The following is an 18,523-nucleotide window of genomic DNA, read 5'->3' on the forward strand; positions in this document are numbered from 1 at the left end:
TTTCTCGGGATCACCGATTCTCTCACAAACCATTTCAAAGCGAATTTTGCTTTTTTCCCATTCAAAACTAATACGAACATGTATTTTTGTACATGTTGTCTAGCCCAACTCTTTTCCTCTACCGGATCTTTGAATACCAAGTCATTTATGTAGTGACAGGATGTGTCTTTGTACAAAATATCAGCCGGGGAAGGTTGATTTTCCATTGGTATTGGATCACATGCAACCTACGAGAAATAACACAACGTCAGTACCAACCACAAACAAGAAACACTTAAATGTTCGGCAATGTAAACAATTTTATCGACCCTGCCGAACAGAGAGTTCGATTATCTAAACTCTAGAAAAGTTTTGCAATCTTGGCAAACTTGTTCATTCGATTTTCTATTAGAAATTCGGCAACAAAATTAGTGCACTCGACTAAACCGAACTCCAAAGTTCGGTTATCTAATCTCTAAATAAAATTGCGATCTTCGGCAACAAAAGTAGTACACTCGACTAAACCGAACTATTATCTGTATACTCTATAAAAATAGTTCGGCTACGTTTTCTGGAAAAAGATAACCGAACTGTCAAAAACCTCCATTAGAGTTCGGTTACCTGCGTCTGCTGAAACAAGGAATCGAACTGCACATACAAAAAAGTTTGGTTACGTGTTCTCCAGGACAGGTAGCTGAGCTACTTTGAGCTAGCCGAAATTTGTTTATGAAAATTTTAGTTGAGCCGATTTTTGCCCAATTCAAGCTACATTAACTAAATTTGAGTCATACCTGAGTATCCATAACTTCGTCCTCTGGTTGTGGTTGATAAAATCCATAATTTGGGTCGTTAGATTGAGTTTGGGGAAAAAAACATTCATCATCTAACAAATAACTGATACCCGGATCGTTAGAAAGTCTGACAAATGCACTAGGGATAGAGGAGGTTCTGATTCAGCGGAGGAGTTATCATCACAAGAATCATTCATATCATATTTACCAAACTCAAAATAAATTTTTTTGGTTCACCCATCTTCTTCTTCTTCTCTCTCTCAATAATTCTTTTTATAACAAAACTATCCTATTAATAAATTACTATTCACTAACCACTAATTAATCACTACACTAACTAATTTAATTACCAAGGACAAGTTTGGTATTAACAAAAAATTTAGATAAGAAGTGACTCAAAATTACTTCTTATATCCACAAAAAAAAAAGAATAATGGTCCCCACGAAATTGGGTGGTGCCAAAAAACGGTTCAAAAAAAAAGCATGTGGAAGAAACAATTTCGATTTTCTATACCAGACTACCTATGATTACGGATACAATTATAGGGCATTCTAAAGTTAAATAGCACATGTAAAGCACTAACAACATTGGACTTGGTCATGGAATTCTTCTCTAATCTCTACAAATTAGGTGCACATTTCAGCATGTATGTGAATATATATAGATAGACAAAATAAACAAAATAATAATAACAAAAAGCTAATGAAAATGGCTCAAAACAATGTCCTTCTAATAATGTTGTTTCTTCATTCTAATCTACTTCTACTAATCCCAGGAGTGATTTCACTTAAGGTAACTCCATTTCCATCAGATCCAGCTGCTCTACATACATGGGAATCGAGTAATATACTTCCGTTTAGCGCACGCGCCAACGATCCAGAACTCGATCCTCTTATCAAGCAAGCAGAGAAAACCCCTGTAAAAATACTGGTAAGAAAAGATGGGTCAGGCCAATTCAAGACTATAACTGAAGCTGTTAATAGCATCCCTGAACGGAACACTAAAAGAACGATTATTGTTATCGGTCCTGGAACTTACGTAGAGAAGATTAAAGTACCAAGATCGAAGCCATTTGTTACGTTTTACGGAGAGAAGGCTAGTGATATGCCAAAGCTTTCATTTAATGGTGATGCAGCCAAGTATGGAACGGTCGATAGCGCAAGTGTAATAACCGAGTCGGATTATTTCATGGGTGTTAACATTATCTTTGAGGTGATGAATTTTTTTAAACACCATTTCTCTAATGAATTTTCTTTGTCATGCACAAATTTTCCTTATTGGATGAATTTACCCCAAGATTGTTGCATGTTGTGACATTCATATTTTAAGATCATACCGCTACTGCCAGGGAAAGTTCATCAGTTGGCTTGAGACAAGTGCAATACATGAATGGCGTACGCTAACCGGGATGATCATGTTATTACACTTTTGAATTTCAGAACTCATCGCCTCCGCCAGATGGAGTAAGAAAAGGAGCTCAGGCAGCAGCGATAAGGGTCTCGGGGACCAAGTCTTCCTTCTTCAATTGTAAATTTTATGGATACCAAGACACTATATGTGATGACAGGGGATTGCATTTTTTCAAGGACTGTTTTATTGAAGGAACAGCTGATTTCATCTTTGGAAGTGGTACATCCCTATATTTGGTATCTATCTATCTAACTCTTAACTCATCTTCACATGCATGATACGACCCATGCAACGCACATTAACATGATTTAAAATGTTTGATGTCTATGTTCATGTAACGTTTGGTGTAGAAAACGACTTTACATTCGGTATCTAAAGATAAGGCTGGAGTTCTCACTGCACAAGCAAGAGAGAAACCAGATGACACAGGATACGTCTTTGTACATGCTACTATTCAAGGTAGTGGGGCTGGTAGTACCGTCCTAGGAAGGGCATGGAAGCCATATGCCAAGACTATATTCGCATACTCATCCATGGACGACTCTGTGAAACCTGAAGGATGGGACAATCATAGAGACACTAAAAACGATAAGTATGCAATTCAATACCAATTGACAAATACAAATTTTTTGCATCGCTTCGATTTGTGTAACAATTTCAGATGTTCTTTTTTTTTGTTCCTTGCAGGACTGTGTATTTTGCAGAATACCATTGTACGGGTCCAGGGGCGAGCACATCAGGAAGGGCAACATTTACGAAAATGCTAACAGACCAAGAAGCAAAACCATACTTAGACATTGAATATGTCAAGGGTTCGACATGGATTACAGCTCCTCCTGTGGTTTAAATGCAGAATTATATTTCTGTATCCTCACTTCTTTCTTGTGTGGGGATCTTTTTTTTTTTTTATATATTTATTATTTTTAGTGTTTTGTTAATGAAAATGGTTTTATGTTCTTGTTGTTTGAGTTACCCAAATAATCAAAGAAACATCGCAGAATCTATAACCCTAGAAAATAAAGCTATAGAGATCTAAAAATCTATGCTAATAATGAAAATATCTGTACATGCCATAAGCAGCAACAGATTTCTTATTTCCTACCTAAAATACTGAAACAACCAAAACTACCACAAACTAACCATAAGTGCGTTTCTTCCCAAAGTGCTTAAGAACAACGAGTACGCCGCTCCCTTTCCTCTAGGTATGTTTCTGCCATGCTTTTATGCACTACATCAATAACGTACGCATAAATCCTTACCAAGAACTCCTTTGTAATTGATTAACAATAGCCTATTATTAGAACACAACCTCATAAATCCTAGCTTACATCCAAGTTTAGTAAACCAGTTTATAATTATCACAAACCAGCCACGAAAACGGCGATATCTAATCTTATATCTCTCCCGTTTATAAATAGCTTGTGAAAAACGAACCTACGTACATTTGGAACAAAATAGACCAAGAAAAATGAAGAACCACATTGTTCCTGCAACATTTGTGAACACCATTTTTCTTGGTCTTTTAGTTCCTGTTTTTTCATTTTCATTAGCGCCTATTCCAAGCGATCCAGCAAGTTTGAGCAGTTGGGCACATGCAAATCTTGTCTCAGTCAGAGATCGTAGAGGTGATATATCAAATCTTGATCCAGCTCTTGTAACAGCTGAGCAACATGTAGTTATAATCAAAGTTCGTAAAGATGGTTCAGGCCAATTCAGAACGGTGACTGATGCCATAAAGTCTATCCCAAAAGCGAATACCCAACGTACAATCGTTTGGATCGGTCCTGGTGTTTATAAGGAAAAGATAACGATAGAAAGAGACCAACCATTCGTTACGTTATATGGAGATGCAAACGACATGCCAACGCTGACGTTTGATGGTACCGCGAGACAATATGGTACCGTTTTTAGTGGTTCGGTTACAGTTTATTCTGAATACTTCATGGCTGTGAATATCATCTTTGAGGTGAGTTTTTCAGGCTCATAATGCTGAGATTTCATGTCGCAATACGTTTTCTTTCCTAACTTCTGTTTTCATTTGGTAAATTATTAGAATTCATCGCCAATGCCAAAAATGGGAACAATGGATGGTCAAGCAGTAGCAATGACAATCGCCGGGGACAAAGCTGCATTCTATAACTGCAGGTTCAAAGGTTTCCAAGACACTCTATGCGATTTACATGGCAATCACTTTTTCAAAGATTGTTATATTGAAGGCATGGCTGACTTCATTTTTGGCGACGGCAAATCAGTATATCTGGTATCTTATCTATCTCTCTATCTCCTTAATTCTTTTGCCAAATGGTCATAGGATACGAGCTTACGCTCATTGCGTTTAATGCGCAGAATTCGGAGATACGTGCAGTTTGGGACCAAGGGGGAGTTATAACCGCGCACGGAAGGACAGCAGAATCTGAAACAACTGGATTTGCATTCATACATGGTTCAATTTCTGGTGTCACTACTGGTAAAACATACTTGGGCAGGTTATGGAGAGATTGGGGAAAAGTCGTATTCCTTTACGTAGACATGGGAGCATGCATCCATCCAGAAGGCTGGAGTGATAACGGGAAAAGCGCAGTTGATAAGACGGTATATTATGGAGAGTACATGAACAAAGGTCCGGGATCAAACTTATCAGGCCGAGTAAAATACGCCAAGAAATTAACGGATGCAGAAGCAAGACCATTTTTGGATCTCAATAACCTCAATGCTTCAACTTGGCTTCTTCCTCCTCCCCACCTCGCATAAAATGTAACCAACCGCTACAAATGATGCATGATCACTTGTTGTATCGCCTTAGTACGAACCATGACCTTGCTAATTGCAAGAATATGTTTTTTTTTTTTATTGTTATTGTGGACGTAAGAGAAAACGTTAATCTACAAAATCAATGGAAAACAAAGACATTTTGAGCTGTCCCTTTAATTTGTTCGCAATTCGCTTTCTCCCATAACGTGTACACTATATATATTTGCCAAACAAGAAGAAAACAAAACTTCATCAGCAAGAAAAGAAAAAAAAGGGTTATGCCAAAATTGGCTAAAGCTTCAAAACAGGTAGGTCTAACAATACATATGCGCATATCGTATAGCCTATGCAATTATTCCAAATTGGCTGACAGAATATCGAAAGACACTCGTGAGATAAAACATGACAACCTGACTCTATGCTTACAGATGATGTTTACCCCTAATAAACTAATCCAACTCTATGATTGACATCTCTTAGGTACGCTTACATTGTCACTGATTGTCAAGGATGTCAGACGTAAAGTATTTCTCATGAATTTTTCTTAAACATCAAGTAGTTCTTCATTTACCATATATTCTGCGATTAAAAGCAAAAAGAATGCTTAAAAAAAAAATAGCAAAAAGAATATGGAAAAAAAAATGGCATTATGTGTGTGCATTAATTATATAATCTTCTGGTCATCGCACAGATGTTTGTGATCTTCTGTGTATTATTGCAACTGCGTGTCGGTATCGGATATGTACGTACATAGGCACCCTGGTATTACTCACCCATTGACCCATAAAACAGCTTTTCCAATTTCAGTTACAAAAAAAAATTCACCAATAAACCTCGAACAAGTTCAAGCAACCTAACTAATTCAGAACCTAATTCAGTTCCAAATCAGTGGACAATGGACACATTCTGAATTCAGTTGCTCCCTACTATGATAAATAATTCCATGAAAAACAAAATGTTTAATTAGCAGAACAACAAAATGAAGAGCTACGTTGTTTTTCTTCCCACTTTTCTTGTTCTTCTCTTACACCTGCTAATTCCTGTTTTCTCAGTTAACGTTTCACCAATTCCTGAGAATCCAGCAAGTTTGCGATCTTGGTCTGCCACAAATATAATCCCGTTTGAGGTCCGTAAGAATGACATAGGAGGACTTGAACAACGTTTGGTGGACGCAGAGAGCCAGGTGTTAGTTATCCTCGTACGTCAAGACGGATTGGGGCAATTCAAGACTATTACTGAAGCTATAGATAGTATACCGTCGGGAAATAATAGACGTGTGATTATACGGATAGGTCCTGGTGTTTACAAGGAGAAGATAAATGTTGATCAGACGAAACCCTTTATCACATTTTTTGGATCGAAATATCAAATGCCGAAGCTTACATTTCACGGCACTGCTTCTGAGTATGGTACCGTAGATAGTGCTTCCGTTATCGTCTCGTCCGATTACTTCATGGCTGTCAATATCATTTTTGAGGTGCGTACTAATCCATTTTTTTTAAACTTCTGTTTCGAGTAGGAAATACTCAGAGAACCAATCGAAACGATTAATAATAAAAAATTTGGTTATATTTCAGAATTCATCACCAATGCCTGATGGAATAAGAAAAGGAGCTCAAGCAGTAGCAATGAGAATTTCAGGTGACAGAGCTTCATTCTATAATTGCAAGTTCATTGGTTTCCAGGACACTCTATGCGATGATAGGGGCAATCATTTTTTCAAGGACTGTTATGTTGAAGGAACCGTGGATTACATCTTTGGTGATGGCAAATCACTCTACTTGGTAAGCATTTGCTCATCCTTCGTTATGATGCCTGTGTTGGCGCACCTAGATAATTTATGCAAACTAGTATATGTTTATTGCAGAACACAGAGTTAAGATCGGTGGCGCCTGACGTAGCAGTTATAACAGCACAAGCAAGAACAGAAGAAAAAGACGATAGCGGATTTTCTTTTGTTCATTGTTTAGTTTCAGGTCCTGGCAATAGTAAGACATATTTGGGACGAGCATGGAAACAAAGGGCAAAAGTTGTATTCATTTACTCAGACATGGGAACTGTAGTTAATTCCGAAGGATGGAACGATCGAGGAAACATCGAAGCCGATAAGTATACACTCAAATCTTTCTTTCACATTGTTTCAAATACTTTTTCTTCAGCGTTTGCTATTCTTGTATCCCTATTTGAGTTGTTAATATGTGTTTGGTGGTGCAGGACTGTATTTTATGGAGAATACAAGTGCAAAGGTCCAGGAGCAAACCCAACAAGACGTGTAAAATATGTAAAGATGTTAACAGATGAAGAAGCAAAACCTTACTTGGACATCAATTACATCAATGGCTCTTATTGGATTCTTCCTCCTCCTAAGTTCAGAGGTTATAAGATGCTTAAACCTTAACACCTGCAATTAAGGATGCTATCTTGATTAATATTTGCGTTCTCTATAATTGAGAATGGAAATTATGGTGTGTACAATTGTCGCTTCCAGTGTGAGTGTTTAGATGCTTGTATATCTTGGATATATATATGCCCAATCCGGACCGGCTAAGCAAAGACTTCGTGGAATGTTGCGTTTTTATATATGTTATGTTTTTTTGTTTTTTTTTGTTTTGAAAGCATGCATTTAATTAAAGAACTTGGTTAAAACTACACGTGGTTACGTGGTACCCAAACAGTCATTTGGGGAGGAAAGAAACCTGATTTGGGAATGAATATGTTATATTGTTATGGAAGGAAAGAAACCTCATTTGAAAAAATACCATCTAAGAACCTCATTTGGGACACTCGCAGACCTCATTTTGATCTCAAGTTTTCAGAGTGTAGCGAAAAGTCGAAAAGTTGTAGATTGTTATGTACAAGGAAGTACATTTGTGTGATTTTTATTTGTACGGATTGTACCATCATTTTGTACTGAAACTCTGTAACACGCCAGTGTATAACAAGAAAAAAAAAAGGTTTCTCTTAAATCTAGCTCATATTTTTATTAACTATATCTCATTTAAAATAAATATTTAATTTAACCAGACATACCTTTAAACGTCATTGCACGTAGCCCATAAAATTACACGTAATTATATAAATAGTCCAAAATAAGAAGATGATAATTAGATCCTTAAGGGAAGTTCCTATGATAATGTACAGATGAAATTTTTTAATGGGAAAACTCTTTTTTCCACTATGGAATAAGAACTCATCGTTGGATGATTATGCGCGCATTCAAGAATCGCCGCCCACAAGTCATTGTGGGGTGTCAAAGTACATGAAATACATTATTTTATTTGATATAGTAATGATTTTTATATATTATATTCCTTAATAATCGGTGGACATGATTTTTGATAAACAATAATTCCACTCGACCCACTCTAAATCCAATAGTCAATCCCACCAAATGACTTGATGATAGACTTGACTTTTACGTTTTCTTTGTTTTCCGACTTTCTGCCGAAACGTTTTGTACACACTTTGCGTTTCTCTGGTAAGTACTCTTTCCCTCCATAAACAAGGAGAACGTCAAAGGAAGAGCATAAAATTAATAGAGAAGAAGAATTTATATGATATGCAAATCCTTGTTATTGAAACTGATTTTATTAATCAATCCAGAGGAAAAGTTAGTTATGAAGCGAAGTCCCTTTTCTAATGCGTTTTCATGTTGTTTAGATTTTCTTATTGATAAGCATGTGATTTTGAATAGTATCACACTATTCAGTATTAAATCAAAGACCATCGTTATTTTTCGTTAACTGGATTTCTTGAATAATTGAATACAATGTTAAATCTCTTCTTTACTTTGATATCAGGAAAACTATAAAGGATCATCCTGTCTGGGAATTTTTTTGTGGACTCAAAACATAAACCCTTGATTTATCAAGCTTAATTTTTTTTCCCCGTTGTTGATTATTAACACTTTGCAACCTGAATCGATGAATCATGAGTCCATTTGATATCTGGGTTCAGCGGATTAACTTTCAGATTTCTAAACAAAAGTCTTGAACTTCGATGTTGCATTGAATTTTTAAACGTACTAAACAATTTTATTCATGAATCTGATGTTTGTACTTTGAGATAATAGATAATAAATTAACGATTTCTTTGAACTTCTTTTTTTTAGCCCAGTATTGAACTTTGAGATGACCAAGAAAAAACCCTTTTAATTTGGTTTTCTAGAGTAATTAATTTGTTTTCTCGAAAAAAAACCTAATTAAGCAAAACCTAAATAAGAATGTTTCGGCAGAAAAGTAATAAACAAAATAAAACGTGTAAGTCAACCAAAGTCAATCGCCACGTCATCGGTGGGATTGACCGTGGGATTTCGGGTGGTTGAAAAGAATTATTGATAAAATAATCTACTCTTTCTTAAAACGAGAAATGTTGTACCCCACTTTCATATATTATAATGTTTCAAACGACTTTACCCATGTAGTAACAAATATGAGAATCAATGAGCCGTTGTATCACTCTCGCACGACTTTACTTTACACGCCAGCGTACTTACTTCACGCGCCAGTGTTTGTGGCACAACCGCCCGACCTTCCATCAAATGCGTGCCTGTTCTTCCATCTCACTCAACAAACCAACAAATTTGTTGGTTTGCACATCCATTTTTCACGTTTGTTGAGTCCATAGTGGGAGCATAATGAAAAAATCCTTGTTTTGTTGAGTCCATAGGAACTGCTCTAAGTCAACAATAACAACAAAAATCATTCAATCATCTAATTATCTAATTTTTGTAATTAAATTTATGTAAGATATTGGACATAGTTAATGTTTTTGAAAAATAATCAATACCTTCAATCAACTTTGATGTAATCATGATTGAGAAAAAATCATCTTAGAGAGTTTTTTCTATAGATTATGTTTATGGATTTTTGGGAAATTGGTCCAAGGAAAAGAATCAAAACTTTAGTTTATTCCCTTTTGATTGATGTTGTTGTGCAAATTTTTGAATGGAACAATTAGAATATACACCCCTTTTAATTTTAATGTAATTATGATTGAGAAAAAAAATAAAAAAAAATAATTAAGAGCTAGGGTTTATTTTGTTTTGGGAAAAAAAAAAAGGAATTGAGGTTTATAATTAGTTAATTTGTGAGTAAAGTACAATTATAACTAATTTGAATTATGATTAAAAGAAAAGTTAGGGTTTGTTTTGATTTTAAGGCAGAATGACAATTTTTATTTGATTGTTGATAAGAAATTAAGACTTGTTTGTTTTTTCATGTTAACTTAAATTTTTTGGGTTATGGTTAATAAATATGTGGGCCATATTTTAGAAAAGTCAAAAAAAAGATTTATTCATGCAGAGGTGTGCCATTAGTAAACAGTAAACCACACTACGAAATATACTTGAAGTCCTCAACTGCGTACCATTTAAAGATATTTTTTTTCTTCCTCCCATTTAAAGATTCCAGTTATGGTGATTCGGGCGATTTTAATTTGCCCTTTATATCTTATTTCTTGTTTTTGGAAAAGGCATGCTCAAATTAAATTAAAAAAGAGTGTCAAGATATATAGCACCCTTGGAAAATACAACAAGAAGAGAATAGAGAATTTACAAGTTTAATGTTCTTAATTTGTTTTTTCTTTTTGCTCGATTTAATGTTCTTAAATGAATTAATATTTATAGCCAAACTGTGAGAGCTTAAAGTTTTTATTTGTTGTTTCTTTGCGGTGTCGTTTCTTCTCAACCAAACTGACCACTAAATAGCAAATGGTAGACAATATCTCAAGAAGACAAGGGATTTGGTTAAGATCTTCAATTTCCCTTTATATATCATGGTCATTATCTCGTTTGATAATTTATCTCCGCCTAGGATGTACGCTTTCTTAGGATTATGAATACAAACAAATCTTTGATACTAAGGATACATATGCTTTTTTATACTCCCTCCGTTTTAAAAAGATAGGCTGGCTTCATGTACAAATTACATATGAAACCACCTTATCTTTTTGAAACAAAGGAGGTATTGTTTTATAATTTTTTCCTGAAACTTCCTAGTTTATATCCTCACATTAAAATCATGGAAACAACTTAGAAAGTTTTAATCAACTGAATTTGGATGGAGGCTTGACATCAGAAGTACTGTACGTACAATATATGAATATGGATTCGATGTCTCAATTCTAAAAGCAAGATGTAACTGCAGGAAATCCTACACCAAACCCAAATTGTCTAAATAGAAACTAATCTAAGACATTGTATTAAATCTAAAGATGAAGTGAAATTTTTTTCGATGATCTTATTAATATTTTCTTAAGTTTACAGCCAAAATCCTAGTATGAAAGTGAAGGAACAACTCTCGTAACATAACCCTCACCATACATGGACTATGTTGCATGGAAAATATGAGGGTACTAATATGGTGATTGACGTGAAATTGCAAACTCTTCTTCGTGAGTTTGAAAATTTTTCCTTGGGAAACAATGAATCAGTGCAGAAATTTTTGGACAAAGTCACAAAAAACGTGAATGCAATCAGTCTTATGGTGAAGATCTTTGATCAAAAAATTGTTGGAAAGGTATTACGTTCTCTTCCCTCTAAATTTGAGCATGTAGTAGATGCTATTGAATAATTAATCCAAAGATTTGTCAACTTATTCTTTGAATGAACTAATTGGGTCTCTTCAAGCACATGAGCAAAGGTTGAACAGGTTACTGAAATTGGAATCATATGAAGAGAAAGCTCTTATGGCTAAAGAAAAGGGTAAAAATTCTTCTTCTCAATCATGTTTAATATGCAAAAGGACAAACCACACTACTGATGTTTGTTACTTCAAAGAGTGCAATGCTACCTCTGTAAAAAAAAATTGGGCATATTGAAAGATACTGTCGGGACAAACCAAAAGAGGAGCACGCAAATTTCTTCCTAGGAGCATCTGATGATGAAGAAGAGTTGATCTTATTTTAATGATGATTATTTGATGAAGATGATGATGATGATGTACGATGATGATGATATGATGGAAGAAAGAAGATGTTTGAATTATGGGAGGATGTTGGAATTTATTAATTCAAACATCTTTGGTCAATCCGTTATTTTGAAATTTGAATATTTTTAGGATTTTAGAATTTTGAGTTTTTGAATATTTTTGATTAGTCTTTAGGTAGTCTACAATTTACTTTTAATTGTTTGAATAATTCCTAGGGTTTTACTTATTCGCTACCTGCACTTTTCCTAGTTGCCACTCTTTCAGAATTTCTAAAATAATTTTACTATTCAATTCTTCTTTTTTTTTTTCCTATTTACCACCTACAAAAGTCAAATTAAATTTGACCATAACTGTTATCACCCTTATTTAATTGGTAGTAATTAGGATTTATTACAAATTATATGTTGGGTTGATGGGTTCGTTTTATTGTTGGGTGTAAACAAAAAAGTCAATAGGTAGTAATTAGGATTTATTACAAAATATGGGTGGTAAATAGGAGAAGCGGAGGTGGAAATTAATGAGAGTGGCAAATAGAAAAAGTGTAAGTGGAAAATAGGTGAAACCATTCCTAGAGTTGAGGAATTTTTGTTATGTTAATGTTTTAGTTTGTTTTATGATTTATCTTATGGTTTTATTTGATGTAAGCTTATAAAAGGCCGGCTCTTCTAGTGAAGAAAAATATGGAGAATGTTTGAGAGTTTTATTTCACAAGTTTCTTCCTAAACTTTTTTCGTAATTAAATTTTGACCCAACCAAGATCAGGCAGTATTTAGAATCTGATGATGCTTAGAGAGAAAGGAAAACAAAATTTTTGATGTATACAAATGGGAAGAACTCTTCGATATTTATAAAAGATTTCATGTCTTTTGGAGATGTCCCTTCATCTCTAACAGACGCTTTCAAATGGCATCCATTAATGGTGTCTCATGGAGAACATTTTGTGGGAACGCGTCTGTAAAATTTTCTGGAAAACCGAATTAAGTTTTCAAATTCAAAACCATGGGAAGGGTTACACGCCCCTTACCCCCCGGATAGCCCAACCATTTATGAAAATATCCAACATACCTAAGCCGAGCGGAAACTTCATTTTCGCTCGCCACATCTTTTGTCTCTTTTCTTTTCTTTGCCATAGTGAGAAATCAGAGTTTCCCATTGTAGCATTATATTTGCGAGCTTGCCATTAGTGAATAAATGGTGTTCTTTATATGTGAAGAAGATTGTCATAAGAATTAAGTTTTTGAAAGGATAAGCTTATTTCATGTGTATTTGTAATTGTATGTAAAATTGACGTATCTTTTTGAAATAAAGGGAATATATTGCAATGGAAATATGGGGAAGATAATGAGGCAGAGGAAAGTTTCTATTAATTAGAATCAACTGTGTTACATCCATATATTCCTTTATATACAAATAGGAATAAGACCCTAAACACTATATTGGATCGCACATCCATGGGCTACAAGTCCTACGACAGAATATGTTTTTTCCGTCGGTAAAATAAAGATTCATTAGTAATAGATAAGCTTACAAGTCAAAAACCTTATTATATTCCAGGAAAAAGAAAAGGTATTCATTTGTGGGGCTGTGCCTCTGTCAACACCAAAGTAACCGTGTGGTATTGAAGAGAAGATCAAGTGACCAGTATTATCCTCGTATGTGAAGCTCAAAAAAATCTAGATAATTATGGTATTATAATCAATTCAATGTACAATTCTGCCAAGTATTGTACGAAGTATGTTTTTAAAGTTAATTTGTTCGCATCTGCGGATGTACAATCCATTATGGTAAGTAAGTACAGTAATGTACATATACAGGTGATCAGGGGTTCAATCTAGCTCCCCATTACACATTATAGATAGGGTTGGAGGGTGGATCAAGTGCTGTAGTATAGAAAGCGACAGCGTACCCGCTCAAATAATTGGGTTTAGGTTTGCAGGGTGGATCAAGTAAGTGGTGTAGCATGAAATGCGACCAGTACCGGCTCATGGATAAAGAAATAAGAGGCATCCCAAGTCCCAGCCAAATATTCAAGTATCGAAATTCAACAGTACCACATTCCCGCAATAAATTCTAGTAGGCTAGTCAATATCTCCTTACTTATGTACAGGGGAGGTCAGTGTAGTCGCAGGAAATCCTACAACCACACCCCTATGAATTTAGACAAAATTCTAAATAATCATAATGGAATTTTTTTATTATTTTATCAAGTTCTTGAATCCGTTACAAGATAATACAATGACTTTACTTGCTCACCAAATTATATTTCTCTATCTTAATTTCTTATCTACCACTCACCTTAGAGATCTCCCTTTACACAGATTCCTTCCCCTTATATAGGGTACTACATAGTGGATGACAGCTAATATATCATCTATTTTCGGAATCACTGTGCGTTACAATCGCTCATGTACATACACTCAATCTCGCATACTCTACTCCTTCGCATGGATCATCACACTTTACTCGCGACTATGCTGACATCATTAAATACGTCATCCTAATTTTAACATGTGCGATAATCTTCGCCTACCTTAGATGACCTTTATCTCGCACACATAATGAATGTGCGATATTCCACTCCTACATTTTGCCTCTTCTCATTTCGTTCTCTTTATAAAGTGAGCGATATGAAGAATCTCCATCTATTAATTTTGCTCTACCGACACATTTCCAGAATTGAGCTTTCCTTACTTACGCGTGTCTTTTTATCCACTCGTTTTCTGACACGTCCTTATAACCGCCTATTCAAATCCATTTATTCTTCGCATTAATGAGATAAAATCTCGAAAAACGAGAGTAAATTTTCCTTATATACCTCCTTTCATCTTCTTTTTTCTTCTTTTTACCTTATGATTTCTTTTCTCCTGCTTCTGCACTTTAACTGTAATATTCGACCGTGATTTCATTAAGATATTTTTTTTTACTGTGATTTCATTCACCTATATATCTCTCATTCCCATTCTTATAATGGCTCCAGCCGGTGAAAAGATGGAAGTTGAATTCACCAGGTTGAAAAGAGAATTTGGCGCAAGAGGCTTTTCACTTTCTCTTCCTTCCCATTCTGATTATTCATCAAAACTCAATCTTGAATTAATAAACTCTGAACAATGGTCTAATCAAAAGATCATCATTTCACTAGGACAGCTCTTGAATAATCTTCCCATCCCGTTGTATAATCCAGAAATTCCCTTATTCTATGAAATTCTATCCGATGATCGATTCACAAGAGCAATTAAATGGAGATGCTATTCGAATAGCTTTAGAATACTCTCGTCGCGCAGCCGGATTATGAACATCTTATTCTTATGAAGTGCATAATGCATCGTACCGTGATAAAGACATCAACCCTTCAGAGTATACTGTTGATAATTTTTTCAAAAATTACTATGTTGCGATAATGAAGAATGAATCAACAAAATGGGCCATTCGCTTAAGAAGAAAAGATGGTATCACTGAAGACCAGAAAATTATGCGAGATGTTTATTGGAATGATAAGTCTAATAGCACTGCTCGCAGATCTAATGATTCATGCTGGCTTAATTGCCCTGTCATTTTAGTTGGTCCTTATGTATCTGGAAGAGTTGCTGATGGTTCTGATCTTCCTCTTCCTGCGAATCTTTCTACTTATCAACCCTGGAAGTTTGTCTTATCTGATACTGAGAATAAGAAGATGGTATGAAATCTTCGCATATTTTCCTAGTTTCGCATAACCTTGTTTTTTCTATTTCTTATTTTCCTGCTCTTCTGATTTCAGGCTGCTAAGAAGGCCAAAACGTCGTACAATGCATCATCTTCGCAGAATAATGAAGTAAGAAAAATTCCCTCTTAACTTAAACAATATTGTTGCTTCTGTTTCTTATCTTAATTATTCGCGCAGGTTGAAACTTCGGGTGCTAAAGATATTGGGAAAACCAAGAAGCGAACCAAGAAACTCGCATATAAATCTGGGCCCAAAATTTCTTCTTCCGATCTTTCCAGGAAGCGTAAAGAATTCTACCCTTCTTCAAGTTCTGAATCCAGCAATGATGATATTCTTGCTTCTGAATATCCATCAATCTCTTCTTCAATGAAAGAATTATCCAACTTTTTTCTGATTCCATGTCGGCTCTTAATAATGATGATCTACAACACACTTTTGGTATGATCTCGAAAGTCTATGATGCTCCTATTTTGGATGATTCATCTCTTTGCGGAGCTGCTTCTGCTGTAAACCCAAGCTTCCAATATGCGATTGGTTCTTTGGTAATATTTATACCTTCTTTTATACTCTTTCTAATCTTCTTCTCTGACGCTTAACATCTTTCTTATACTTTTACAGGTATCTCGCTTATCATATGCGGTTTCTTCGGATTATCAAAGGAAACTTCTCAGTTTGGGGAAAGAAAATACCAAACTTAAGGCTGAAAATTCTACCAACGCTGAATTACTTCGCAAGGCTCGAGAAAGAAATGATGAAATTATTGGTATGTAATCTTTGATTTTTTCATTATCCTTGTTTTACGTGAGAATTAACATTCCTCATTTCTTTATATTCGCAGATATTTATAACCTTTCCGATGAGGCATCTAACTTTTCTGACGAGGAAACCCTTTTGGAACATCGTAATTCTTCTTTAAACAATTATCCAACCAAAGGATTTGATAACCTCATCCTGGAAGAATTAAAGTTGAAGTATATTGCTCTTAGAATGGATCATAGACCCTTACTAACTACACTTAATAACTTCAAACGCCGTCTTCATGAAAATAAGGAGACAATTCAACTTTTGGAAGAAAAGAAAAATAAACTCATTACTGAAAAAGATGAGGTCGCTCTCAAGGGTGCGAAAGCATTAGAAAAATTCCAAGAAACTATCCTTAAAGTTCGAAATGAACGTGATTTAGCTTTGAGCGAAAAGTTCGCGCTCATTGAGGAAAGAAACTTAATCCAATCTCGACTTCTCACAGAAAGTGAAGCTGAATTTAGTTGGGATGCTAGAGTTCTGAATGATACTAGGGAAAATTTAGCCGTAAATGTGAGCCTTCAATCTGAACATTCTGCGTTGGTTAAGGACATTATTTCCAATCACGAAGGTCACTTGCTTTTTCTTTCATTTTTGTCATTTCTTGAAGATGACATCTCTTTTAAATCTAACCACTTTGTTTATATTTCGCAGATAAAGAAAAGAATTATCTGGAGAAGATTGAAGAGTTAAAGACACAACTTGCTGCTAAAGAATAGATACGTCTTGAAGAAACCGAGAAGTAATCAATGGAGTTATCTGCTCACAACTCCAAGTATAAGCAGTTGAAAGCGAATTATATCCTCACTGTTTCAAATAATGGTAAGGATCCATTCGCGCTCGTGATGCAGCAATTAAAGAAAGTCTGTGTTGACAATGGCATTCCTCTCTCTAAATATAAAATCGCAGACGTTCCTCCCAACGATGTTGTTCCTGATATTATTGATAGTGAAGAAGAATATGAAGAGTACGAAGAAGAAGGAAATAATTCTGAGGATGAACATAATGATGAAGATAATTAATTATTTTTCACTTGATGTAAATCCTTCTTCTGCCTCTTGTATATCTTCATGTCTTCTAGAATTATATACCTTTAAAATATTAATTTTCAACCCTTAATTATAAGTTCCCTTTAACTTATATTCACATTCGCAAATATCAAAGTTCCATCTATTTCGCACATGCATCAGACTGCCAAATGGGGCAAACAGTACTCTTTTTATATTTGCATTCCCATTCTTGCCTCTGCTAATTGTCACAGTGGATAGGCTGATGAACATATTGTCGCTTTATTCTTCAATCATATTTTGTATCATGCGAAAAACTTCGCAGCTAACTTATTTCTATCAAATCCTGCAAAACAAAGTTAATTTATATCGTATTTTTATCATGAGGTATTATTTTTCCTTCCGAATTAAAGGTCTTATGTTGCCTAAAATTTTCTTTGTTCTTGTGCGACGAAATCGCAGGAAGTCTTTATAATGTAGTATATCAACCCATTGATCTCGCCTTATCTTTTTCTTGTATTATTTCCTCTTCAGGTTTATCTTGTGCGTAAATATGAAAAGTTTTAATACTCCCATGAGTAAAAAGCCTCATGATATTTACGTCTTTTGACACAATTCAGCTCCCTAATGGAGGGTGCCATCCTTGTATTCCCCCTGGTTTCCCCTTCAAGGAAGCTTACCTCTACCGGGTTAAGGTTGGCTCCTCCCATCCGGTAATGCAACAACCAGTTGATTTCGCAGTCTCTTATCCCTCTACCCATAAAGTTTATGGTTACGAGACCGCACCCTAAGTGGGGCTTCTTCGGACCGAGTGCATCATAGCCAGGACTTGTCAATAATGGTAAGGTAGGCTCCAATGCCTCCCACACTCTTGATTCAACCGTGTACCTCGGCGCCCTGATCGAGTTTCTGCACTCCTTAGGAGAGACTTTCTCACCTTGGTCTTCCAATCTAAGGTGATGAACTTAGACTGAAAATTTAAGGCACCTCTCCTGGATGGGCTTTTTCTTTTTTCTCACCTCAAATCTCCACGACTCAAGTTCCAGGGTCGATGTAGCTTTCCCTTGAGTCATGCTTATCAGGTTTTCCCCAAATGTGACGTGCTATAGGTCTTACTTTTTGCCTCTTTCATGTATGCGAACTAGGGTGCACGC

At 35.4% G+C, this 18,523-nt stretch overlaps 3 protein-coding genes across 3 annotated transcripts; all 3 read left to right on the top strand.

Annotated features, from left to right (window-relative positions):
• Positions 1 to 1,354: 1,354 nt before the first annotated feature.
• On the top strand, positions 1,355 to 3,149 carry LOC113335673 (putative pectinesterase 63). Its single transcript, XM_026581692.1, has 4 exons — positions 1,355 to 1,983; positions 2,211 to 2,417; positions 2,532 to 2,773; positions 2,869 to 3,149. The coding sequence occupies exons 1-4, from the start codon at positions 1,474 to 1,476 to the stop codon at positions 3,026 to 3,028; spliced, it is 1,119 nt and encodes a 372-aa protein (XP_026437477.1). The 5' UTR covers positions 1,355 to 1,473; the 3' UTR covers positions 3,029 to 3,149.
• Positions 3,150 to 3,606: 457 nt separating this feature from the next.
• LOC113335792 (putative pectinesterase 63) lies at positions 3,607 to 5,102 on the top strand. Its single transcript, XM_026581831.1, has 3 exons — positions 3,607 to 4,147; positions 4,235 to 4,441; positions 4,528 to 5,102. The coding sequence occupies exons 1-3, from the start codon at positions 3,650 to 3,652 to the stop codon at positions 4,930 to 4,932; spliced, it is 1,110 nt and encodes a 369-aa protein (XP_026437616.1). The 5' UTR covers positions 3,607 to 3,649; the 3' UTR covers positions 4,933 to 5,102.
• A 742-nt stretch (positions 5,103 to 5,844) lies between these two features.
• On the top strand, positions 5,845 to 7,332 carry LOC113335654 (putative pectinesterase 63). The gene is made up of 4 exons (XM_026581678.1): positions 5,845 to 6,409; positions 6,510 to 6,716; positions 6,800 to 7,041; positions 7,147 to 7,332. The coding sequence occupies exons 1-4, from the start codon at positions 5,912 to 5,914 to the stop codon at positions 7,328 to 7,330; spliced, it is 1,131 nt and encodes a 376-aa protein (XP_026437463.1). The 5' UTR covers positions 5,845 to 5,911; the 3' UTR covers positions 7,331 to 7,332.
• The last annotated feature ends 11,191 nt before the right edge of the window (positions 7,333 to 18,523 follow it).

The sequence above is a fragment of the Papaver somniferum genome, unplaced genomic scaffold (assembly GCF_003573695.1).
Source record: "Papaver somniferum cultivar HN1 unplaced genomic scaffold, ASM357369v1 unplaced-scaffold_15, whole genome shotgun sequence".
NCBI classification, from domain to species: Eukaryota; Viridiplantae; Streptophyta; class Magnoliopsida; order Ranunculales; family Papaveraceae; genus Papaver; species Papaver somniferum.